Below are 24272 nucleotides of genomic sequence, written 5' to 3' on the forward strand. Positions count from 1 at the left end.
ATGGACATTTCGGATGTCCCAAACTACCATTGCCACGTATCTCCTGCATCGTGGTATGTTTTGATCCGCTCATTCATTACTGGGTCTGATATTAAAGAACACACATTGCTGTTTCAAAAATTTGTTTTAAAAATTTGATAACGCATTGCAATATAATTGACTCCCTAATGATTCTTCCTGGTGCATTTCAGGGCATGCATTTGTAAACATTCTGAGACGAGGTCTGTGGGTTTGCACACAGCCACTGACGGGGTCTCTGGAACAGAAGGGCCAGGACTTGCCCTCACCCCTGGGGGCCTCACTCCTGGCTGTGCCGGCTCCTGCAAGGGCCTCCCTCCCGCAGCACCCCCCACTTCGTCCCGCTAGGTGGCAGCACTGTGGGCACCCCCTTCTCCCCTGGCTATCCTGAGCCCAGCCTTTAATGGGATCTGTTCCCCCAAACTCCTCAGGCAGAGGGCTCCGGGGGAAGACCACCCAGGAACAGCCAGGCAGGCAAAGCGCTGATGCAGCCTGGTGCTTCTTTGAACCCTAAGAGTGACGCTGTGTGCGAGGCCACCTCATTTACTCCCCACAAAAGTCTGTGTGGAACCGAACATGAAATCCATTTTACAGAGAAGGAAACAGGATCAGAGAAGCTCAACCAGGCACCCAGGACCCCTCAATGGTAAGCAGCACTGGCTGGTCTGCTCCTGGCAAAACTTGGCTCTTGCCACCATGCTTCCTTGCCTCCTGCCTTTGTCGTTGGGGATTGTGGTGGGGACGCAGGCCACCCGCATCTTCTGTCTGGGCGGAGCAGAGTCCTATGGCTCTCCAGGACCTGATGCCCAGGGATGAAGGCCCTGCCTGGGAGTCCAAGTCCTGGCCATGCAGGGCCTGGACCTGCCCCGCCACCAACTGCCCCTTCTCAGGGAGGCTTGACCAGCCGAGGGGGGTCTCTGCTGACCTCACAAGAGCAGGTGATTCCAGAGCTGGGCTAAGGGAGGCCGCTGGGTGGCTCAGGTCTGGAGTCAGTTAATGACCTTCCTTCCACTCCCGGACCCCGGTTGCAGGCTTGCCGCAGAAGAGCTGTGCTAGGCGGCCTCTGAGGCCTGCGATTCTGCACCTGCCTCGAGGGCCCCAAGGGGACAGCTGGGCTTTGTGGGACGTTTCCCAGGTGGCAGAGCAGGACCGGCCTTCGGAGGAGCAGTTCACCGTAGGTCACTCCTCTCAGTGAGAGGCCCGCAGGGAGGCCCTTCGTCCTGGGGCCGCTGTCCTGCAAATAGGGCCTCACCCGGGGAAGGCAGGGACAAGCTCTGGGATGGGGTAGGGGGGCCACGATCCCCGCTGCGGCAGAGAACCTGGGAGGCCGAGGACCCTGAACTCAGCGGCTCCTCCCGGAGCGAGGGCCTGGCCAGCAGCGGCTGCTGCCTGCTGCTCCCCCTCGCCCCGCCCCGGGGGGCTGCGGGATCCGGCCCGGGGGGCGGGGGGGCGGGGGCTGCCGGAGCGTGGACGTTCGGGTCGGGGCTGGGATGCGGTAGAAGGTGCTAAGCTCTGAGCTGGAGCGCAGGGCCTCTTCCGCCGGGGCCCAAGGCGGGGGCCGGGAGGCGGGAAGAGAGGAACGCGGGCCGCGGACCCCGGCGCTTCAGCTGCGCCCGGAGGAAACTTTCCGCGAAGCCTCTGGCTCCAGACGCCCCCTAGCAGCGCCCCCTCGGGAACGCCCCCTCCCCACAGTAGCCGTCCGGGTCCGCCGGGCGCACCCGTAACTGGGTCGGAACCCCGAACTGCTTCGCAGGCCATCCGGTTACCGTGGCAACACCATCCGGCGGCGCCCGGCGGTCCAATCCGAGCCCGCGACCTGTCTCGAGCCGCTCCCAAGGTGGGGACTGGGACGAGGCCGGGGATGGGGAAGGGGCGGCCGGGCCCCCGCGCGAGGTGTCGCGGGGCCGAGCGGGGCGCGGCGGGGCGGGGCGGGGCGGGGCGGGGCGCGGCGCGGCGGGGCGGGGCGCGGCGGCGAGCGGCAGCGGGCGCCGGGCAGGGGGCTCGGGCTCCAGTTCGAGGGGCGGGGAAGGCGGGTGACGTGAGCCGGGCCGGGCGGGCGGAGTTGGGACCCGCTGGGGAGGCGGGGGCGAGCGCGCCGAGAGGCAGACGCGCGGAGGGAGGCGGCCGAGCGGGCGGGCGGCTCTGCGGCGGGCGCGGTGGGCGCGGGCGGCGGGGCCCCGGGATCCCCGCGCGCCTCCTCGGCGCCGCGCCGCCGCCGCGCGTCCCCACGCCCCGCGCCGCACGGCGCCCTCGCCCCGCGCGCCCCCCGCGCCCGCCTCCTGCCGGCCCCGGCGCCGCGGCCGTCTGCAAGGAGCGCTCAGACGGAGCCCCCGGACAACCCGAGCGGCGCCGGCCGGCGGCGCAGCCCCGCGAGAGCCCCCTGACCTGGCTGCGCGCGGGGGCCCCCCGCGTCCCGCCGCGTCGCCGCCGCCCGCTCCCCCGGGCCGCGCCGCCCCCTCGGCGCGGGGCTCGGACCGCAGGCGGGAGACACGCACGGTGCGCGGCGGCGCCGCCCGGCCTCCCTCCCCGCCGCCCCGGAGGCCGACGCCGCGTCTCCGCCGCCTCTCCCCGCGCGGCCGCAGCGCCGGAGCGCGCCCCGCCCGGGCCGGCCGTGGGCGCCCCCGCCTCGCTGCCGCCTTCGCCCGCTCGCCCCCGGAGGGGCGGCGAGCCCCGCGCCCCGGCTGGAGGATGTGCGCCCCCGCGGGCCGCCCCGCCTGAGCCATGCGCCCCAACGGCGGCGGCGCGCCGGCCGGCATGGAGCCCCGCGCGGCCGCGCTCTGACTCGCTCTGCGCCCCGCGGCCGGCGGGCGGCGGGCGGCGGGCGGCGGGCGGCGGGCGGCGGCGGACGGAGAGCCGGAGACCGGCGCCGCGGGACGGAAGCGAGCGGGCGCGGGCGCGGGCGCCGCGCAGATGGCCGGGGCGAGCAAGGTCTGAGGCTCCGCTCCCCGAAACGTGACCATGTGGATTCAACAGCTTTTAGGACTCAGGTGAGCCACCCGGCCAGCGCCGGGGTGCGTGTGGGTGCGTGGGTGCGTGGGTGCCGGGCTGGGCTGGAGCAGCGCTCTTGTCGGCGTTGCAAACAAGGGGACCCCCCTCCCCGCTCCCCGCCGGCTGCCGGAGGGGGTCCCGGGAGCCCGGCCGCGGTGCCAGCCCCGAGCTCAGAGCTCCGCGACCCCGCAGGGAGCGGCCGGCTCTCCCGGCTGCGTGCGTCCGGGTCCGGCCAGGGGCGCGCGCCCCAGCTCCCCGCGCAGCCGGGCTGGCCGGGGCGAGCCCGCGGCTCCAGGCGCCAGCAGCGCAGTGTCCTGGCCTGCCGCCCCGGCGCGCCTCCTCCCCGGGGCCCGCCGAGCCGTGGACCCGGGGCGGGGGCCAGGGCTGCCGGAGAAAGCTAGAGCTCCCCCGGCTTCTGGCTCCCGGCTCCCGGCTCCCGGCTCCCCGCTCCCCGCTCCCGGCTCCCGGAGAGAGAGCCTGGCAGGAGGAGTTGGAGGAAACCAAAACCCAACAGCCACTCCGCCCTCTCTTCCCCTTCCCCGGGCCCCCGGGGCTGAGCAGGGGCCGCCTGGGCGCCCAGCTGCCGATCCAGCTGTTTGCCGGTGACCTCCGGGCCCGACGGGCGCGTACAGCTGGCGGGCAGCTGGGGCGAGCGACGCTGGGGCTCGGGGGAGCGCGGGCGGGCACCCCCCACCCACCCACACGCGCAGACGCCCGCGGGGACGCCCCGGGGCTCGTCGCGGTCGGGGCTCCAGGGCCCCTGGACCCCGGAGGTCGCGCCCGGGACTCGCGGCAGGGGTACGCGTGAAGACCCTTCTCCGCAAACTTTGCCCGCTTGCTGTGGAAGTCGGCTTTGGGGCCGGGCGGCGGGCGGGCGGCCTGGGGCCCGGGAGGGCACTGGCGTCTCCTTGGCCGGGCGGCTGCCTCCGCACCGTCGCCCGCCGGCCTGCCGGGGGGCTTCTCGGAGCTGGTGCGCGTTTTGGGTCCCGGGTTGCAACCCAAAGCAGGGGACGACAGAGGCGGAGGCGGAGAAAGCGGTGCGGTTCTCGAGTTTGTCCACTGGGATGCACTGCGCTCCCGCGCTGGGGAGGAAAGGCCGCCCGAGCCGCCCCCACCGTCGCCCCATCGGAGCTGGGGGGAGCGAGCCCGAGGGAGGATCGAGTGCGCGTCCTGATTTTGAGAAATCGGGAGAGGTCGGAGCGCCTCGAGCCTTCTCTAGCTACCCTTGGTTTACGAGACCACCCCCACCCCGGGGGAAAGACTGCTTTTAAAACATCTAGCGAAAAATGTCAGATGTTATTATCCGCCTTTTTCTGGAAAGCGGCATTCCTTCTCCTGGTGGCTGGTCTTGTTTGCCAGTGTGGGCTTTAAAGGGTTAATGGCGAAGCGGATCCTGTTGGGTACTGGCTGGCCTGAATCGATACCGTGTGCTTGGACTAGATAACGTTTAGGCTCCCTGTTCAGGGACACGGACAAAATGGAGCGGGGCAGCCGTGCCTGGTGACCCCTGCAGGTGCCCTGCCATCCGCCTCTCAAGTCTCAGCCAGCCCCGCAGGGCCTCAGGAACGACCCCCCAACCCGGGCCCCAGCCTTGGCTCTGGGGGCCCCTCTGGCTCCCAGATGCTTCCTGAGCCACTTTCTGGCCGCTTGGCTGCTGACTGACTGCCGGGAAGTTATGTGTGCTTTTCTTTTTTTTTTTTTTTCCATTATTACTAAGTTGCTAGATTGAAAGATTAGTACATTTTGATAAGGGGGAGAGAAGAGTAAATACCATGGAAGGAAACCTCTGTGCTGGCTCAAAATTCACTAAAACAGTTCCTCTAAAGCATCCCCAAGTGAGATCTCCTTGGGATTTTGCTGTAGGAAATAGTTCTGTTGGTGATTTTGAAGTTTGACCTTTTGTGGGTTTTTTTTTTTCCTTCTGTGTTAGCACAAGAGATTTTCTGTAAGTGTGCCTCTAAGGACGAGCTGTCACCCATCTAGGAGACTGACAGGAGAGAGCTCCGTCATGTCTGGGAGAGCCATCCCCTGGCCAACAGAGGTGCCTTGCCAGGAGGGTCAGTGTCGTTTCCCCATCACACCAGGCAAGGGTAGTAATAACAGTAACAAAGCCAGGACTGCTTACTCGAGACCTGGATATGCACTTCTTCCTCGATGAAAACCTGTCACCTTTGCTTACAAGCTCACCTGGCCCTCCAGGTGAGCACTGGGCATCTTGCTGCCAGGCTTCCAACCTGGTTGTGTCAGGCAGTTCCTGACCCGGAGCCCAGGTGAGAGGGGGCAGCCTGGGCATCACCTGAGTCCGAAGCTCTGTGCCCAGGCTCCTGAGATGAAGTCTGGGCTTGGTTTTTCTGCTTCTGCGTTTGACCGGAGCTGTGCATGGAGCCTTTTCTTCTCACGAGGCAGAAACAGATTGAGTCTTAGTGAGCTGTTTTCGTGCCTTTTTGGCGGTAGTTGTATCAAAGCACTGAGCACGGATAAAGGTATCTCTTGAAGGCAGCCAGGAGCTTGACCAGCTGCTCTGGAGCTCAGACATAAATGAGCACCGAGCCCAGCGTGGAGGGGTGCTTACTCAGCACGCAGCAACGAGTTTGGCTGCCTCGTCCTCGTGGTGAGTGGCCTCTGGGGCTGCAGCCCACAGCGCTGCAGCTTTGTCAGGGGCTGGGAGCTTGCGAGGCATTTGCTAGGTGTCCTCGGGCGGGCCTCGGCCAGCCACCGTCACGGCTTCTTCCCGGGCCGTGCTCCTCGGGGCTGCTCTGCAGGTTCTCCCGCCCCAGGGCCCTGGGTGTGCGTGTCTGCGTGGGGGTGGGTGTGTAGCAGAGTGCTGTGGCTCTCTCCTCTTGTAGGGTGCTTTGCGAGTCCCCCGAGCTCTGGCCGTGCACGCGGTACCATGCTTGGGCCTCACCATATGGACCCAGCGGGTGGCCTCTCTCCCTCCCCGCCTCTAAAGTCCAGGAGCTGGGGCTGTGCAGAGGCTTTAAGAGGACGGACGGAGTCAGACGCTCTGTCCACAGACATGGCCCTCCTGGTGAATCCTGGCTCGTGCCCATTTCCAGCTGCTGCTACCAAATTGATTGCAGCCGGAATCCACCGAGTGTCAGCGGCTGGGATGCTCATCAGGGAGAGTGATGCTGAAATAAATGGCCATTCTGAGACGCAGCTCAAACCTTTTCACCACTGGGGTGCGTCCCCCTCCCCTCATGCCACGCCCACCCTGGGGATCCAGCATCCACATGGAGGAGGAGGGGCCGGCAGGCTCCTCCTAGTCTGTCCCTTCTGCTGATTTATTGTAATCACCTGCTTCCTTTCCTTCTGTGCGTCCACGAGGGTGATAAGTAGGGAGCTGGGCAAGCCAGCTCCGAGCCGAGACAGCTCCATGCCTCCCTGAGATGTCTGTCTCTGTACTTCCAGAGGGGGAAGAGCCCACATCCCCACCGCATCCTGCATCCTCTTAGCTGGGGTTGTTCAGGTGTCAGTGGGAGTGGTGGCAGCCCCGCCTGGCCTCCGCACCCCCCAGCCCACTGGCCCCGGGCACTATCAAGATATCTGGCACGAAGGGGCTGGGTGTGCTCGCTGACGCCTTTATTTCCCTGGGCCTCTAGTGGGAAAACTCTGCTGCCCAGCTGTGTGGATAAAAGCTGCCCCCTAGGTCACGATGAAGTGGGTAAACAGCAAACCCCGACCCACCCGTGACTGCCCAGCCTTCCAGAGCCCAGGGGCTCCTGTCTGGGGTTACGTAAGAGTCATCTGCTTTCCATATGCGTGGTTGCCAAGTTTTCTTCAAAGGGCTACAAGTCAGTAGAGACCAAATTGGATGTAAAGATTAGCTTGGAAAGCCAAATATATCCTTGATCTAGATTTTCATGTTTGAAGTCTGGCTCGAGAGGGTTCCTCTTGCCCGATGCCAGTCAGACTCGAGGGGGAGTAGGAGCCGGGCTCACTGGAGCTGGAACAGACAGGCCATGGGGCCCACTGGCATCCTTTCTCTGAGACCCCCTTCCAGGAATTCACAGGAGTCGGTGAGTCATAAGGCTGCCGAGTGGGGAGTGGCAGTTACATAACTCAGATGAACTCTCAGGTAATAGAAAGTCAGAGGCTGCCGCGTGCCCGTGTCAGAGCTTCGGGGGCCCTGGTGTGGGGTACCCCCGCTGTCTGAGCTCTCTGAGCACATCGGCGCTGGAGCAGATCTGGCTGTCTGGAGGAGACCTGGCTGCTCCAGCCCCCTCACTGGGGCACCCTGTACTCCGGCAATCAACGAGAAAGTGTAGGATATTTCTTCAATGCCGAGTCCCCGAAGCCCCTTCCAGAAGATGGTGTGGGATTCATTCCCTTCTGCTGCTGGGGTGGGGGCAGCTGCCTAGGTATCTCCCAGCAACCTCTGCACGGGCTGAGTTAATTGGGGCACCTGGCAGGTGCAGAGAAGTGACCTGGGGAGCTGTGCTGGGCCTCCTCTTCTCTTTGGCAAAGGCCGCAGGGACAGTGACAATTCAGAAACCCAGCATTCCTCTGTGGGGGTCTTCAGCATTATCGGTATCTCCGACGTGGCTGAAAGAGAGCCCAGGGCAGGGGCAGCACGTTGAGAGTCGCATGTTGGCAGAGGCCAGGGTCCTGCGGCTAGACTAAGGGGACCTGGTGTTGGCGGGGAGGAGCTGGGGCTCGTATTTGCATTTCCATCCCCTGCATGTGCTCTGCAGAAGGGTGCCACTTTATTTCTTCATCCCCGCCCCCCACCCCTCCAAGAAAAGGTTGGTGGCAGCCATGCTGGTCCCATCTGTGCCTTAGCCTTACAGCCTGCCATTCACTGTGCTTACTCTGTCCACTCACTGGGACGTCTGCCATTTGTTGCACTTTCTCTTGGGTGGCCAGCCAAGGAGGGCTGGCGTGGCAGGGCCTGCTGTGGCTCTGCCCTCCCACCATTTCCAGTCCCGTGTGGGCACTTGCCTGGGCCATGTGGCTGCTGAAGCCTGGTCGCCTGCCCTCCCCAGGGAATCCATGCTTGGGCCTGTGACAGCCTCAGGGGCCCCTGGAAAGGGCAGCATCTGGACCTTGTAGTCTCAGTAGAGACTGATGGGGTGGGTGTGTCCACCGGAAACCCGTGTTACACCAAAGAGGAGTCCTGGTCTCTGCAGTATGGGCTCATGAGGGCAAGGACTGAGTCTTATTCTTCAGGAGCTCGTGAGAGGAGTGTGTGGCACACAGTAAGTGCTCAGGAGATGTGTGTGCATGAGTAAATGTGTCTGCCTGGCTGAGTGCCCTGGCTTCATCTAGTCTCGCCCTGTGGTTACTCGTCCTTAACTCCACACTGAAGCTTAGGAAAAGAATTTGCAGCCAGGTCCACTGTGTGTTTAGGCCCTGTCCTGCCCCAAATAGATAGACTACTTCTTCCACCTGACTTACTGAGGCTCAGGGTTCCACCATTAGAGATTCTTTACTTTGCTGTAAGATTCTGTTGCATTGGAATGCAGACATGTCTAGCAAAAACAGTCCTATTGAGCTCTTTCAGTTATTAACAGTTCAGTAGGAGTGAAAATATCTGATTTTTAAGTGTCTGGGAGGAAGAATGGGTATAGATGGGAGGAGAACATGAAGGGTGGTAGCACAGGTATGCCAATGGGATTGAGGGGAAAAGGCATCACCAGAGAAGGAGATACGGGGTGAGGGTGGGCTTGGGGCCAAATGCAAGCTATTAGCCTTACAACTGCACTGAGTCTTCCCTTCCCTTTGGCTTTCTCAGGGACTGGGACAGTTCATACCCCTACTGGGGACTAGGGAATGTTAAATCGAGACAGAGCTTGGCTGAAAAAGAAGGTTCTGGTCAGTATGTGAGTCCACAGGTGGGCAGGTAGGTAGGTTGGTAGGTCCTGAGGACAGGCAGTGATGTGTACAAGCCTCTGGCACTTTGGCTCCTGTCCTGAATGTGAGCTACAGAATTTGCACTGGACTCCGATAAAACATGTCTGCCTTTTTATGAACGTTGAGGTAGAATTGACCTATGACATTATATTAGATTCAAGTGTGTAGCATAGGGATTCAGTATTTGTATATCGTGAGATGATGGCCGTGGTGAGTCTAGTTAGCATCCATCCCATCACACAGTTACAGAATGTTTTTTTTTTTTTTTCTTGTGATAGGAATTTTTAAGGTCTGCTCTCGTAGGGATTCCTGGGTGGCTCAGTGGTTGAGTGTCTGCCTTGGATTGGGCTCAGGTCCTGATCCCGGGGTCCTGGAATCAAGTCCCATATCGGGCCCCCCACAGAGAGCCTGCTTCTCCCTCTACCTATGTCTCTGCCTCTATGCATGTGTCTCTCATGAATAAATAAATAAATAAAATCTTAAAAGATCTGCTCTCTTAGCAACTTTCAGATATGCAAAGCAGGCAGCAGACTGGTGGGTGCTGGGATGGGGGTGAGGGCGTGGGCAAAAGAGGTGAAGGGGATCAAAAGGAACAGACTTGCAGTTATAAAATAAATAAGTCCTGGGGGTGTCAGGCACAGCATGGCGACTCTAGTTAATCACACACATCCACTTTAGATGTCTTTGTAACATAGAGAAGATGCTCTGATCTCTGATTTCATTCATTTCATCCACACTTTTCACTCACTGCTCAATCCTTGTATGCCTGGGGTGGGTGGCTGACCGTGAGCAGGTGCCGTGCAGATCCAGAAGTGAGTGGGTTTCTGCTCTAGAATATGTGTGAGGATAAAGATACTGTTAGCATCGGGGAGACCAGCACTATCCAATAGAAATGTAACATGAGCCACCTTTAAGGTGCTTGGTAGCCTCATGGGGCTGCCGATTGTCATATTGGACAGTTTCCTGGGGAAGCACAGACATGAGAAAAGTAAATGTTTTAGAGCCTGCCAACCCCCGCTGCCCCACCCATGTCTAGCTTGGGCACTGGTTCTCGTAGGTATGAGCCCCGAGAAGGGCCAGGCTGGCTGGCATTCCTCCCCATTTGACAGTGGACATCTGCGGAGTGCCAGATCTGGGCCTGGCTGTGCCAGTGCTGGGGGGAGGACGTCGAGCCAGGGTTGGGGCAGCAGCTGAAGGGGTCGGAGATCTCAAGTGAGAGAGAGCCGGCCAGTGAGCATGGTGCTCTTCAGGAGCTCCCACCCTGGGTTGTTGCACGGAGTGACAAAGCCTGCTCATTTATAACAGAGTCTTGGAGGCCGGGGGACAGTCAGTGGAGGGGTAAGATCAGCAAATGAAGAATAAGACAGAAGCCAGGCCACCTTCCAGATGGGAGAGCTGACCTCCTAGAGGGATGGTTCTAGGGTTCTGTCCCAGTGTGCCCTGGAGCCAGCACCCTGCTGGAACCAAGCAACATACCCTGGGGTGACAGACGTCCCAGTGGCTTCTCTGGCAATGCACATGCACCAGACCTGTACTGAGGACCGGGCCTTCATCCTCTGCCCTGCACTCAGCACTTAGCACCGACACGATGCTGAGAGTCTGTGCCACCCCGGGCTCGTGGGAGGAGGAGAGATGGTGAATTGCCAATGTCTGGTTCCAATGAAGACACTTACAAATATTCTTGCAGATATGGGGGTGTGTATGTGTGTGTATGTGCGCATGCATGTGTGCGTGTGTGCCTGTGTGTGTGCCTATGTGTGTGTTGGGCATTTTGAGGACCGGTGGGTACCAAAGCACTTAGATCAGGAGCTCCAACTCCAGGTGAAAAGAACAGTTTTTAAAACAAAACTCCTCCTGCAGAAGGAAACTTGCTGTGTTCACACAATTGAGAGTCTAAATAAGAAATGATGGAACACGCCGCATCAGAACTTGGCTGCTGACAAAAAAAAAAAAAAAATCTTTAGCAAAATATTAGCACACAAAATTCAACAATATATAAAAATATAAAAAAAAAGCTTATATCGTGGCCAAGTGAGGTTTGCTCCGTGGATGTCGGAATGGTTCTGTATTTGAGGATCAATCATGGTAATCTATCAAATGAAAGGCTAAAGAATGTCATAGGATCCTCTGCATTTGATAAATTCAAACCTATCCACGAGAAGGCATGTCAGAAAGTCAGGAAATAGAGGGGCACTTCTTCAGCTTGATAAAGAACATATACAAAAGCCTACAACTAAGTTCACGCTTAGTGCTGAGAAACTGGAAGCTTTTCCCCTTGAGATGAGGAACAAGCTGGGGGTGTTTCCTCTCCTCACTCTGATTCAGCATAGTGCTGGAAGTCCTAGCCAGTGTGACAGAGGAAGAAAAAGCAATAAAAGACATACAAAAGGGAAGAAATAGAACTGTCCTTATTTGCAGATGATTGTCGACATAGAAAATCTCATATAATCCATTAAAAAAAATAAAAAACTCCCGAACTAATGAATGAGTTCAGGTAGGTTGGAGGATACAATAAATGTATAAATAAGAACTGTATCTTTCTCTGTTAGTAATGAACATGTGGACACTGAAATAAAAAATGCAGTGCCATTAACAATCACCCCCAAAATGAAATATTTCAATGTAAACCTAACAAGTCGTGTTATGCTGATGACTCACATGCTCAGAGCAACAGGGTGCGGATGGAGGAGATGAAAGGAGGTCTAAGTGATGGAAAGTCATACCATATTCATGGACGGGAATACTTAAGGAAGGAAGTCACTTCTCAAACTGATATAGGAGGTTAACATAATTTTTATCAATATCCCAGCAAAATATTTGCACAGGTAAGATTATTCTAAAATAAAGGACCTAGAAATACTAAAATAGTCTTTTGTTTCATAAATATTTTATTTATTTATTCATGGTGGGGGCAGAGACATAGGCAGAGGGAGAAGCAGGCTCCCCGCAGGGAGCCTGATGTGACACTCCATCCCAGGACTCTGGGATCACGACCTGAGCCAAAGGCAGAGACCCAACCCCGGAGCCCTCCCCCAGGGACTCCCTAAAACAGTTTTGATAAGATAATAAAATGAGAGGCATCAGTCTGATGACCAGACTTATTATGTAGTTGTCATATCAAGACTGTGTCACATTGATGGAGGGATAGATTATCAACGACACAGAGCAGAGAATCTACAGGCGGACTCCCACAAATATGCCCAGCTGATTTTGGTTAAAGGTGTTAATTCAGTGGAGAAAGGGTAGCCTTTTCAACAAATTGTGCTGGAACAATGGGACATTCATAGCCAAGAGCAAGCAAACAAACAAGAATCTCAGTGTTAAGTCTTGTACCTAATACAAAATTAACTCGAAATTGGTCACATAATTACATGTAAAATGTAAAACTAGGAAGGCTTTAGAAAAAGAAAAAAAATGAAGTTATTCAAGATGTGGGACTCAGCTGAGAGCTCTTTGACTTGCCACCGAAAGCACGATCCATAAAAGGGAAAAAATGATAAATTAAGATTTTATAAAATTATATATTTTATATAATTATGTATTTTATAAAATTATAAGATTTTATAATTTTCTCTCTGAAAGTCTCATCCAAAAGGGTGAAAAAGACACTACAGAGTGGGAGAGCATATTTGCAAACCATATACCTGAAACAGATCTAGTATCCATAAGACAAATACCTCTCAAAACACAATCCAATTAGAAACAGGTGAAACCATGAAGGGACATTTCAGCGAAGAGGGTAGTCAGGTAGTCAGAAAGTACATGGAGAGATGTTCGACATCGTTACTAATTAGAGAAATGCAGATTAAAAGCACAGACATCACTGCTCATCTATGAGAGCGGCTAAAATGAACAATACTGACAACACCAAGTGCTGACAAGGATGTGGAGAACCTGGGTCTCTTGCATGTTGTTGCTGGTGGGAAGGTAAAATGTGACCATGCAGTTGAGCTTTTCACTCCGGGGCATTTATGCCAGAGAAATGCAGACATGTTCACCCAAAATCTGCACACCTGTTTTATGGCAGCTTTATTTGTCATAGTCTCAAATTGGAAACTACCCAGATGCCCTTCACACCGTGGAATCGTGCCCAGGCATAGCAATGAAAGGACCATTGATACACCCAACAACCTGTATGAATATCTGGAGAGTGATACTAAATGAAAAAGCCGATCTGGAAGGTTGTGTGCTACATGATGTCTCCATAGCATGCTTCAAACAGTGAAATTACAGAAATGAACAGGGTAGTCATTGCTAGGAGTGAGAGAGGGAGCAGGGAGTACGAGAGGAGATGATATGGGCCACGCGAGGGATCTTGGTGGTGATGGGGATGCTTTCTGTCTTGATTGCATCGATGCCAATATCCTGCTTATATTATTGTACCCTAATTTTGTAGGATGTGACTGCTGGGGGAACCCCGTAAACAGGGCAGGTTCTCTCTGTTATATATTACAGTGCTCGTGAATCTACAATTAACTCAAAATAAAAATTTAATTAAAAACCAAAGAGCCTCTACTTATCTGCCAAGATAAGCATCAGAGTGTTGGGTTTGTGTGTATACCTTTCAGGCACCGTGTTTTTGGATTTAATGACAGTCGGGCACTGTGGAAATGGGGAAAGGGGTAAAAACATTATGGAATTTGCTATGTTGTGGTCCTGCCACATTTTTAAGAAAATACAGCAGCCTATGAACGGTGTTGCTCATGTTACCAGATCCATCATCAGTGACAGCAATAAATGACCTGGTGCATATTTATTGGATAAGAAGAGCTGTCCAGATTCTTGTATAAATCAGGTCAGCTCTGAAAATAGAGCAACCTTTTTGGGGACAGTCCCACTTTCCTACCCCGGTGCGTAGGGTGGCTTCAAGACCATGCTCCGAAGATTTTAAGTCAAATGCAGGAACAGTTGGTTTCTTGTTTCTAGACGAGTAAGACATGAGCCTCCAGTTCTTGAAGGCAGAGCATTAGTTTGTGGCTTTGCTGTTTTCATTTTATTTTGGTCTTTATGGTAAAACAATTGCAGTGTATTGTGTGTGTGCACATATGCGTGTGTGTGTACATGTGTGCATGCGTGCACATGAGCACACGCACTCTGTAAACATTTGTTGAATGATGTCAGTTAATGCAGTGGGAGGCTCTACGTTGGATTTGACTGTGAGCTTCTGAGACACCCGGACTAGACCCGCTGTCTTTCTGTCCTTTCAGGTCCAACTGGGAGGTGCTGGGCCACCGTAGTTCCCTACCTTCTCATAACCCAGGCTTTGTGCTGATGACCTAGCCAGGCTACATCCTCTCAGTCTTCAGGATCCCCGTGATGGCTCTGTGGCATGGGCATTGTTGCTTTTATCTTACAAAGTTGGAGATGGAAGCTCAGAGAGGTTTAGTGACTTGCCCAAGGTCACAGAGCTAGCCAGTGGGAGAGCTGAGATTTCGACCCAGGTTTCAGGGACTCCCAGGTCCACTTGTGCTCCTCCCATGGCTCTTTGTGGCTCCAGTGTTTTATACAAAATCTCCTTCTTACTCCTTTGGTTAAGTTTCACATTGCCCTCTTGGGACAAACAAAACAAACAAACAAAAAACAACAAACCTAGAAGGACCTGCTTGCTGCGATGTCAGGCCAGCACTCTGAGGATCCGCTGTCCTTGTGTCCAGCAGATGCTGGAATAACAGGTCCTAATGGCAACCAGAGTTTTGGGTGCAAGTTTTATAGTCTAACTGAGAGATCATTTTGTGGCCAAGAACTGATGAAATGTCATGAAGGGGTGAAAACACGTCTGTGACACAGATACTGTTATTCAGTCTACTTAATAATTAAAAATAAATGTGTCACCAAATCCACGGAGACCCCTCCTGAGAGCTCGTGTGAAATCATACCGCGGAAGTTAATGAATGAGCCCATCGACAAAGTTGGGTTAGTGTGACACAGGTCTGGGTAGCGGGATTGTCTGCCGTGTGTGTGTGCACATGCATGCTTACTTCTGGATTATAATTTATATTCTGCGACATTCACCCATGTTAAATGTACGACCCAGTGATTTTAGCAAATGTGCCATGTGTGCAGACATTTTCGCTGTCCTGCAAAGATCCCTGCTATTTCCAGATAACCCCCATTTCTACCCTCAGTCACACGCAACCGCTGGCCTGACGTGTATCTCTGTAGATTTGCCAGTTCTGGGCACTCCCTGAAGGCAGAACCAGGCAACACTCCATTGGTTTGGGTAGCTTTCTTCACTGCGCCTTCGTCCTTGGGGTCTCTCTACGTTGTAGTGCACTTCTCTGTCCTCTGCATTATTTCTGAGGGGCACTGCATTTTTGGATGTACCATAGTTGGTTTGTCCATTTGCTGGTTAATGGGCACTTGGCTTCCTTCTGCTTTGTGGTTCATGCACATAATGCAGCTGTGAACACCGCTTTCATTTCTCTTGGAACCCATGTCCTCCGTGGCCATAGACGGAAAGGCTTCGAGGAGCTTCAAGGAGCCCCTTATATCACCAAGTTGGTAGAAATGCACGGGGCAGGGGTCCAGGATTCCACCTCTGGTTTTGGATTTGCTTCTTCCCTTTGCCCTAAAAGAAGAGCTGACTACACACAAGCCATTGTTTATTTGTTCATTTTTCATTTGATAAACATTTATTGAGTGTCAACCATGTCTCACTATGGTGCTGTGTCGTGGCGAGATAAAGAGCAGTACAAAGCTTTCTGTTCTGCCTTGGTGCAAAGATACCATGAAGAGGAACATCTGAGTCATTAGAAGGGCTCCTGCTCACCTGGGTGTGGTCACCCGGGCAGGAGGAGGGCGGAGTGTGGCCTGGGACCAGAGCAGAGGGGGCTGGCAGGTGGCCCTGCAGCAAGTCCCCCAGCCCCTGAGGCTTCTGCTGCGTGAGGGTGGCCTGGCTCACGGATCCAAGGGAGGCAGCTGCATATCTCATCATGGGCTTCCTTCCAGAGGGACAGTGCTGCCCGTTTAGTTCATCCAATGGGGTACCTTTTAGCAGAGGGCTTTAGAGCATCCTTTCAGATGGAAGAGATGGTGCCGAGTCCCTATATAGGCACAGGACAGCGCTTACAGGAAGCTTCCCTGGAGGACAGGTTAAGTTGAATTGTAGGTGCCACGTGCATGTTCCAGGGTGGGGTCAGTTCCAGGGGGATCTGGGAGCTTTGAAGAACCTGATTTGATGAAAGGAAAAGATGAAACGAGTATTTACCATTACGTGGTGAGACAGTGCATTTGCCAGTTGTCCCCGAGCCTGGGCTCCTGGCATCCCTCCTGCATGGGTCCCATGTGCCTGGACAAGAATAATGGCCGTGCTGGCCCTGGAGGGCCTTCGCTCCCAGATGCCAACTTAGCAGCTGGTGTCGAAAGCAGGGGCATCCCAGACAGACCTCCACTGTGGGACCAGTGTGAGTGGTGGTCACTTCCTTGAGCCCCATGTTGAGAAGGGATCTGAGTTCTCCTGAGGCCCAGAGGGAAGTGTTCTAGACCATTCATCATATCTTGCTGGGCAAGGGATGGGGGTGTCAGAGAAATTTCCTCCTTCCCTCCCTCCTTCCCCAGAAGGACGGACAACAGGGCTTGTGAGTGGTCATGGGCTGAACACCTTGATGGAGGCAAATTTATATTAGTGAGCGCTTGTGATTATGGCGTACCAGGCACTGCTCCAACACTTGACGCATCTTAACTCATCCCTACGACCCTGCTGTAATGTAGACGTTTAATGATGTCCTGATCCCCAGGGAGGCTCAGAGAGATTGAGTGATTTGTCCAAGTCACACAACAAGGAAATGACAGAGCCAGGACTCACACCCAGGCAGCTAGCAGTAAGAGCTGCTCTTACTGGTCTAGAAGACAATGCATGGGTGTTGGTTGTATTGAAGGAGCATGATGTCCACCAGGCCCAGGCAGGTGGCAAAATTGGGGATTTGAGCCCAAGTGTGGAGGGGTGGGGTCCTTCCTGCCTGGCTCAGCGTGGAGCACGCATATTGAGGCCCAAGATACAGAGATGAAAATGACACATCCTGACCTTCAGGTGTTCTGAGCCTGGTAGGAAAGATGATGGTTTAGGAGTGCCCATGTGACAACAGAAGTCTGTCCATGTGGTTGGGGGGCCAGAGCCCTGAAGTCAGGCCTGCCTGAGGACCAGCTGGGGAGCCACAAGGAATGAATGCCACCCGGTTGGCTGCAGAACCTCCAGACAACACTCTCCTGCTGGGAGTGGGTTGGGAACACTGTCCTCATACAGTCAAGGATGGCCCTAGGAAATAACTGGCGATTTGGGGGAGGGAGCAGGTCAAGTCCATGACTGCTTTTCTTTCCCTAGAAAACATCTGGTGACCTCCACTACCGCTCTGGCATCTAGATAATGCAGCTCACCTTTCGTGAGAGTCCCATCACTGGCCTCCTGGACCTGTGATCAGAAATAAACCTTCTTTTGTGGATTCAATCTCCCAAACTGTTGCAAAAAGCCATATTAGGCAAAGGTGGAGAAATTGCCCAGGGACAGCCCATAGGCTTGACGTGCAACTACTATTTTCTAAAACTGACTTTTCTAAAACAGAATCAGTTGGCAGGCAGGGGCCTTATATCTTGCCTATTGCAATGAGCCTCCTGAAACCACAAGGCCAGCCTTGTGACAAAAGCCCCAGCCTCTAGACCCGCTGAAAACTGTGTTCCAGCACTTGGCAAGGAGAACATAATAATGAGGAGGGAAAGAGCCCACCTAGGAGTCTGCTTTCTCTCGCTCCCCCCATCCCCTCTTTTTTTGTAAAGAGAAAATGCAGGACTGTACCCAGATGCTGAAAAAAGCTGTACTTCCTGCCGAGGGACATGGTGGCTTTCAGAATGCAAGGATTCTTTAGGGAGCCAATTATGCAAGACAAGAGTAAGCATGTTTATTTTTATGACACCGCATTTCAAAATCCCAGAAAACGTTGATGGAATGGCCCCATTAGGCGCCTGGGTCCCCCCCGATGCTGTGGCATTACACCTTGCAGTTTGCAGGGGGCATGTGCAGGCTCTGAGCGAAAGCTCCACACTGGGCTAATTTACTGCCCGCCACTACCCCAGAGGTCTCTTTTAGCTCCCACATATCCAGGTTCCTTCTTCCCTCAGCATTTTTCAGGATAATTTGATTCTCTTCACAGAAGCTCGATCAGAAACCCAGAGCCCCAAGCTCACTCTGATGGCCTCTCTTCCTTAGGTTCTCATGTCCAGGGTGACAGGGGAGGTCAGAGCTATGGTTTTGTAGCACCAGCTACCCAGGTGATCCCCAGGATTGCAGCCTAGGCTGGCTCTGGGCCTGGTGGGGCAGAGGAAGAGTCCCTTCTGATGCCTCTATTTAGCAGACAGAGATGGTGTGCCCACTGTGTGCAGGTGCTGTGCTGGCTGGGGATACAGGAGAGCCCGATCCTGACCCTGTAGGAACTTTTAAGGGGAGTGAGGGCAGAGGTGCAAATGAAATTTCAGGAGCCAAGAGGAAGAAACATATAGCTCCACCTGGAGCAATTGGGAAGGCTTCATGGAAGAAGCAACACTCAACTCCCATCAGAAAGTATGAGAAGGAAGATGCATCTGGGCAGAAGTGGCAGGGTGGCTGCTCTTCATCGAGTGCTTCTGGTGTCTGTGCTCCTTGGGGCATGGAGGCACCCAGCAGCTAGTGACTTGCTGAAGACTTCCCACCTCCTGGCTTAGGGGGGAATCCAGGTGCAAGGCGTGGGTGGAGCAGGTGCATTTGGATCAGGCTGTAGGTTTTGCACAGCTGAGGAAGGAGTGCGTGTGGAGGAGCCTGGACAAGCCAGCAGGGCTAGCCAGGACTCGGGCTTCTGTCCAAGGGAGCCTCAGGAGGTGCCGGGGGCAGGGGTGCTGCTCCATTGCCCCAGTGTGCTCAGGTGTAAAGGGAAAGACAGATCCTGGGGAGAGAGGTGAGGAGGAGAGTCACTGAGAGCAGGGGAGTGAGTAGATCTGTGGAAACCCGTGCCCCAAAAGCAGAGTCTGCTGCCCTGGCCAGTCAGTGCCAGCCCCCGCAGAGGCCTCGAGAGACCCCAGGTGGTGAGGAGCTCAGGATAAGAAGACAGTCTGGCCAGGTCCCTCAATCAGAGATGTGGCTGCCTGGCCATCCTCCGGCTGTTTTCACTCAAAATTACTCTTCAGAAAAGTGCTGGCTCGAGACCATATGGGGACAGTGCACAACTCGCTCCAACCACCCCACCTCTCTCTCTCTCTGCCCCCCCCCCCCCCCGGGAAAAACCTATCCCATACTCAGGCTGTGCTCAGCCCATCTTGCCCACCCTTGAAATGCATGCTGGCATTTTGAGAAAGGACCCCAAGATTCAAGGTGTCAAGCAGCACCATCAAGTCAACGTGGAAGCTTTCAGTAGAAAAGGGGAGCTTTGGGGGGAATTTGTTTCCTCCTCAAATAATGTGGTCAGGGTGGCAGATCTTTTTGTCACCTGTGGGTCCAAACATGTGTGGCAGTGAAACTAAAGTAGCCTAGGAAGAGAGCTGTGTGTGTGCATGTGTGTGTACATGCAGGTGTGCATGGAGGGTGTATGTGTCAGTGACTATGGGTCTGTGTGTTGTAGAGTATGTGTATGTGTGTGTCTCTGTGAAGGTGGAAGTGTGTATGTGTCAGTTTCTGTGTCTGGGTACCTATAGGGATGTGTGTGGAGGGGTGTGTGTGTGTTGTATACATGGAGGTGTATGTGTGTCAGTGTGTGTGTGTCTGTGTGTACATGTGTGGTGTGTGTGCAATATGTGTGGAGGTATATACTTGTGTGTATATGTGTGTGCACAGGTGTGTGTGTCCATGTCTGTGTGTTGTAGAGTGGGGCAGAGTGGGTGTGGGGTGTCAGTGGACTTGGAAATCATCAATTGATAAATCTGTGCCCTGTTCATCCATCAGGTGCCCAGTAGTTCAGAACCTTAATTAACAAAATCTCTCAATAGCCCTCCATGATCAGAAAATGTCATTTAGCCTTATTTCACAGGTGGGTAAACTGAGGCATTGCATGGTTCAGCAGTATGTCTAAGGCCGTGCAAGGTCAGCAGAGTGGCACCCAAGGGCTCCCAGAGGAGCCTGACCAGACCCCTGGGTGTCCTGCTGTCCCGTTGCAGTCCTGGGCAGGGACACCTGGGGAGCATGGGCACATCCTTTCTGTGTTTAGCATGTGATGTGTGTCCTGACGTCTGGTATCCCCACCTGGGAGGTGGGCTGGGTCCAGGGCTGATGTACCTGAAGCGCAGCCTTCACTGCTGGGCCTTCTTGCTGGGCTCTGCTTGCACCTTATTGTCCCTCACTTATTTTTCAGTGGCAGTCAGCAGTCCAGGGCAGCCCTGAGAGGCAACGGGGTGGGTTGGCTTCACACCTCCCTCCCCCCTATCATCTCCCCTAGCCCCTCCTATCAGTCTGAGACCCTGTCTTGTGTAGGAATTCCAGAGTCACGGTGGGTAGAGTATGTACCAGTGGCCATGGGGCATATTTGGATTTCACAGGGACTCAGACTCAGCCAACAGGAGGGACTCAGACTCTGTCAACAGGAGGGGCCAACACTCAGCCAATAGGAGGGACCCAGACTCAGCCAACAGGAGGAAGGACTCAGACTCAGCCATAATAAGGGGCCGAGATTCAGCCAAAAGGAGGAACCCAGATTCAGCTAACAAGGAGGGACCCAGACTCAGCCAACAGGAGGGACTCAGACTCTGTCAAAAGGAGGGGCCCACACTCAGCCAATAAGAGGGACCCAGACTCAGCCAACAGGAGGGACCTAGACTCAGCCAACAGGAGGGACTCAGACTCTGCCAAAAGGAGGGGCCCACACTCAGCCAATAGGAGGGACCCAGACTCAGCCAACAGGAGGAAGGACTCAGACTCGGCCAACAGGAGGAGGGACTCAGACTCAGCCAACAGGAGGGGCCCAGATTAAGCCAAAAGGAGGGACCCAGACTCAGCTAATAGGAGGGACCCAGACTCAGCCAACAGGAGGGACCCAGACTCAGCCAATATTTTTAGTTTATATTTTTTTTTCATTGAGGTGGAATTCACATAAAGAAATTAATCATTTTAAAGTGTACCATCAGTGGCACTTAGTACGTATACAGTGTTGTGGGGTAGCCATCAGCACTAGCTGGTTCCAAAGTATTTTCGTCTTCCTCAGGAAGCCTGGTATCCCTGTCGTCCGCACCCCACGGTCTACTCTTTGTCTCTGGGTTTACCTATTCTGGATAGTTCCTACAGCGGAAGCGTGCCGTGCGCGTGCCTCTGGGGCCCGGCTTCCGTCGGTGGCTCACCCACACGGCGGTGCATGTTCCCGTCCTCCGAATGGCTGAGTATATTCCCTTGCTTGCACGGACCGCGCTTTGTTTCCGGCTCGTCCACCGAGGACATTTGGGTGCTTCTGCCTTTCAGCTGGAGTGAGTAGCGCTGCTGGGAACGTGGGCGCACGGGGTCTGTCTCCGGTTCTCTGGGGTGTGTTGTCCGCAGCTGCACCTCGTGTGCAGCCCTGGGTGGTTCCTGGACTCCCTCCCAGCCTGGCTTCCTCGCTGGAGGGATGGGGAGCGGGGGGGTCACCCTGCCCGGGGCCTGGCGAGCGCCGGTGGCTGCCGGTGGCTGCGCGGTGACAGCCGGCCCACCCCCCGCCCCATCGCCGAGCAGCCGGGCCTCTGCTTTGCCTGTGGGCCGCGCTGGAGCGCCCGGCGAGGAGCAGCTGTTCTGTCTTTACTCCTAACACATCCCCAGGGAGGAGGCTCGGGTGAGAAGCGGCACTTTTTATAAGCTCTACACTAAAGAGGGATTATGAGCCATTTTGGGAATGGATTAAAGCAATTGCCCCTGGGATGAATCTTATTCTCGGTGACTTTTGCTTTCCCCTCTTCCTGGACCTCAAAGCTAAGCTGTATGGTCTATTGAAAATACCTGAGCCGACGTTTATCCTTTTAGCCAGATCCCAGCCCAGACCCCGCAGGAGCGTGGGACCTCTGTGACCCAGCCACGTGCCGTGAACTTGGAGCTTCTCCGGTGACGGCCCGGCTTGTTGAGCCTGTCACTTCTCATCGAGAGCAGCATCTTGCTGGCACAGAAGTGCGCTGCTGCGCGGCCGCTAGCTCCCAGGGAGCTGCTGCCCCTCCGCCCTGGCACCGGGTCCCCGAGCGGAGTCACTGCCAGCCTCATGCCTCCGAGGTTTCCTGTCGCAAGAACCCGCGGGGTCAGCTGTTCAGGAAAACATGTGAAACCGAGAGCAAACCCAATGAACCAGAACACAGCTTTCCAGAATGTTCTTCCGCCCTCTCCCTCTTTGGAGGAAGGCAAAAGAAAATGGCCACAAACTTCATCCGTGTTGGGGATTTAAGTTTCTGGAAAGCCCCTTCTAAGGGATATCCTGGCATGGAAACCATTTGAGAACGTCCTGAACTTTACCCATCATTACTTCTCTGTAGAGACGGTGGTAGTAGTAACACTTGCTGGCATTTTAAAGTGTGCATCACACTTCCCATGCATTGTTTCCGTTTGTCTTCACAGCAGTGAGTAGACTTGGGCGATTTTGCTCACTTAGAAACTGAGGCCCAGAGTATGATAGTGATCATAATATTGACATGATGATGACAGTCTTTGTGAAAGAGCAAACCACCTGTGACCAGGGCCGAGGTCGTATGGCGTAGAGTACACACATCCTCCCCCTTTATCCGAGAGCCTGCCAGGAGCATGGAGCCGGGTCTCCCATCTAACAGGTGCGGGGTCACAGGCTCGGGACAGCCCGCCCTCCTGAGTGCAGTCTGCAAGTGGGGGGATGGACCTGCCACGGGTCCGGCTGTCCTCTCCAAGCATCTCCGCTGGTCCGTGCCCCATCATATCCCCATCCCTCAAAGGACGATGGCATCATGACATGGAAGCCTCATTAACTGCTTCTAATCTAAAAGATATTGGCCCATTATTTTTCCTGCTTTTGTAAATCCAGAGACTGAACAAAATTGAATCCCTGGGTAACCAGAAAATGTAATTAATGGGAACACAGCATTTCAACAGGGAAGCTGGTTAGAGTCTGCTTCATTGTCGCACAGACCTCCCACCTGCGCTCAGGTGCCCGGGAAGAGCAGAGATGCTCTCGTGAGCCCTGTTCTCCCCTCTTTGGTGGGGTCCTCACAGCGCCCTCGCCCTCTGTCCTAGGGTTCTTGTGGGGTTGGGCACAGTGGGTCTAGGGGTCTCTGGGCTGCTTGTGAATCATGTGATTTTGTGCATGTTGAAGCCAGGCAGCCAGGCGTCTTCCAGGGTTGGATTTTGATGGGGTGTCATTGTGGGGTGTGTGCACTGTTACATCAGGTAAAGGGAGCAGTTGGGGGTCACACGGGCCTTGCACAGCCAGACCTTATGCCTGCCAGCATTGCCCCCATCACATAAAGGATCTCTGGATGAAGCAAACAGGGACGAAACAGCCAAGCCACTGGGAGCCTCAAAGGGCCACACTCAACCAGGACTTTTGTCTGGATGGAGGGCTGTCTCCACCAGCTTTGCCCCTGTGCTGTCGGGATATAGTGGGTTTCTGCTGGGGACCCAGCTGTCCTGCCAAATGATGGTAAACCTCCCATCCTCGGAGTCTGGGAACAGAATGTCCGGCACAAACTCCTTGGGAGGCCCCAGAGCACCCATTGCTGGGAACTGGAAACCAGAGTGGGGGCTTTTCACTGCAAACACCAGCTCTGTCCAGAGCCATTTCCATGGCTGAGGTCACATCTGCCCATGGATGATGTGAGGGGCACTGTGAACCCATAGGTGATGTGAGGGGCACTGTGAACACTACGTGGTCCTACCCCCTTCCTGGGCCAGGACTGTGGTGTGATGCCACACCCTCAATATGTCACCTGACACACCAGTAATTAAGATCATTAATCAGCTAACCTGAAACTAGGGAGATGATCCCAGATTATGCAGAAGGTTCAGTGTGACCACATGTTCCCTTAAACCCAGAGACAAAGGATGGAGAGATGCAGGGATAGGGGCATGGAGATTGGATGTGATGTGTCTCAAAGGGCAGGAGATAGGACCTTGGTCCTGAAGCCTGAGGGACAGGAGTCAGCTTTCCTAGGGTCCCCAGGAGAGGACGCAGCCCAGTAGTGCCCTGATGAAGGGAGTCGTGTGACCCCGAGCAGAGGACCCCTGACCCACAGACTGTGAGCTGATGAGTGGGTGCTGCTCTAAGCCATAAATTTTGTGGTCATTTGTCACTGCACAACAGACAACGGGTACACGTAAATTAGTTGATGAGATGCCCCTGGCTATCCAGCCTTCTCTCCGACTCCTTCCCTCCCAGATGTGGGGTGTGGCGGGGGTCCCCGAGACCCCTTTGCTCTGTGGGCTGTGCACACAGATGTAGCTGGCAGCCGTCCCAGGAGATGGGCTCGCTGGTGGCCTGCAGTGTCCGGGT

General features: G+C 55.1%; 1 protein-coding gene across 1 annotated transcript in view; it reads left to right on the forward strand.

Moving 5' to 3' along the window:
• Nucleotides 1–2870: 2870 nt before the first annotated feature.
• Nucleotides 2871–24272, forward strand: part of AJAP1 (adherens junctions associated protein 1) — a 123114-nt gene continuing 101712 nt past the window's right edge. The window contains exon 1 of the mRNA XM_038537761.1: nucleotides 2871–3005. Within this exon, the coding sequence (XP_038393689.1) occupies nucleotides 2977–3005 (29 nt within the window). The 5' untranslated portion in view covers nucleotides 2871–2976. The remainder of the gene's footprint in view (nucleotides 3006–24272) is intronic.

This window comes from Canis lupus, chromosome 5, assembly GCF_011100685.1.
Source record: "Canis lupus familiaris isolate Mischka breed German Shepherd chromosome 5, alternate assembly UU_Cfam_GSD_1.0, whole genome shotgun sequence".
In the NCBI taxonomy this organism is placed as follows: Eukaryota; Metazoa; Chordata; class Mammalia; order Carnivora; family Canidae; genus Canis; species Canis lupus.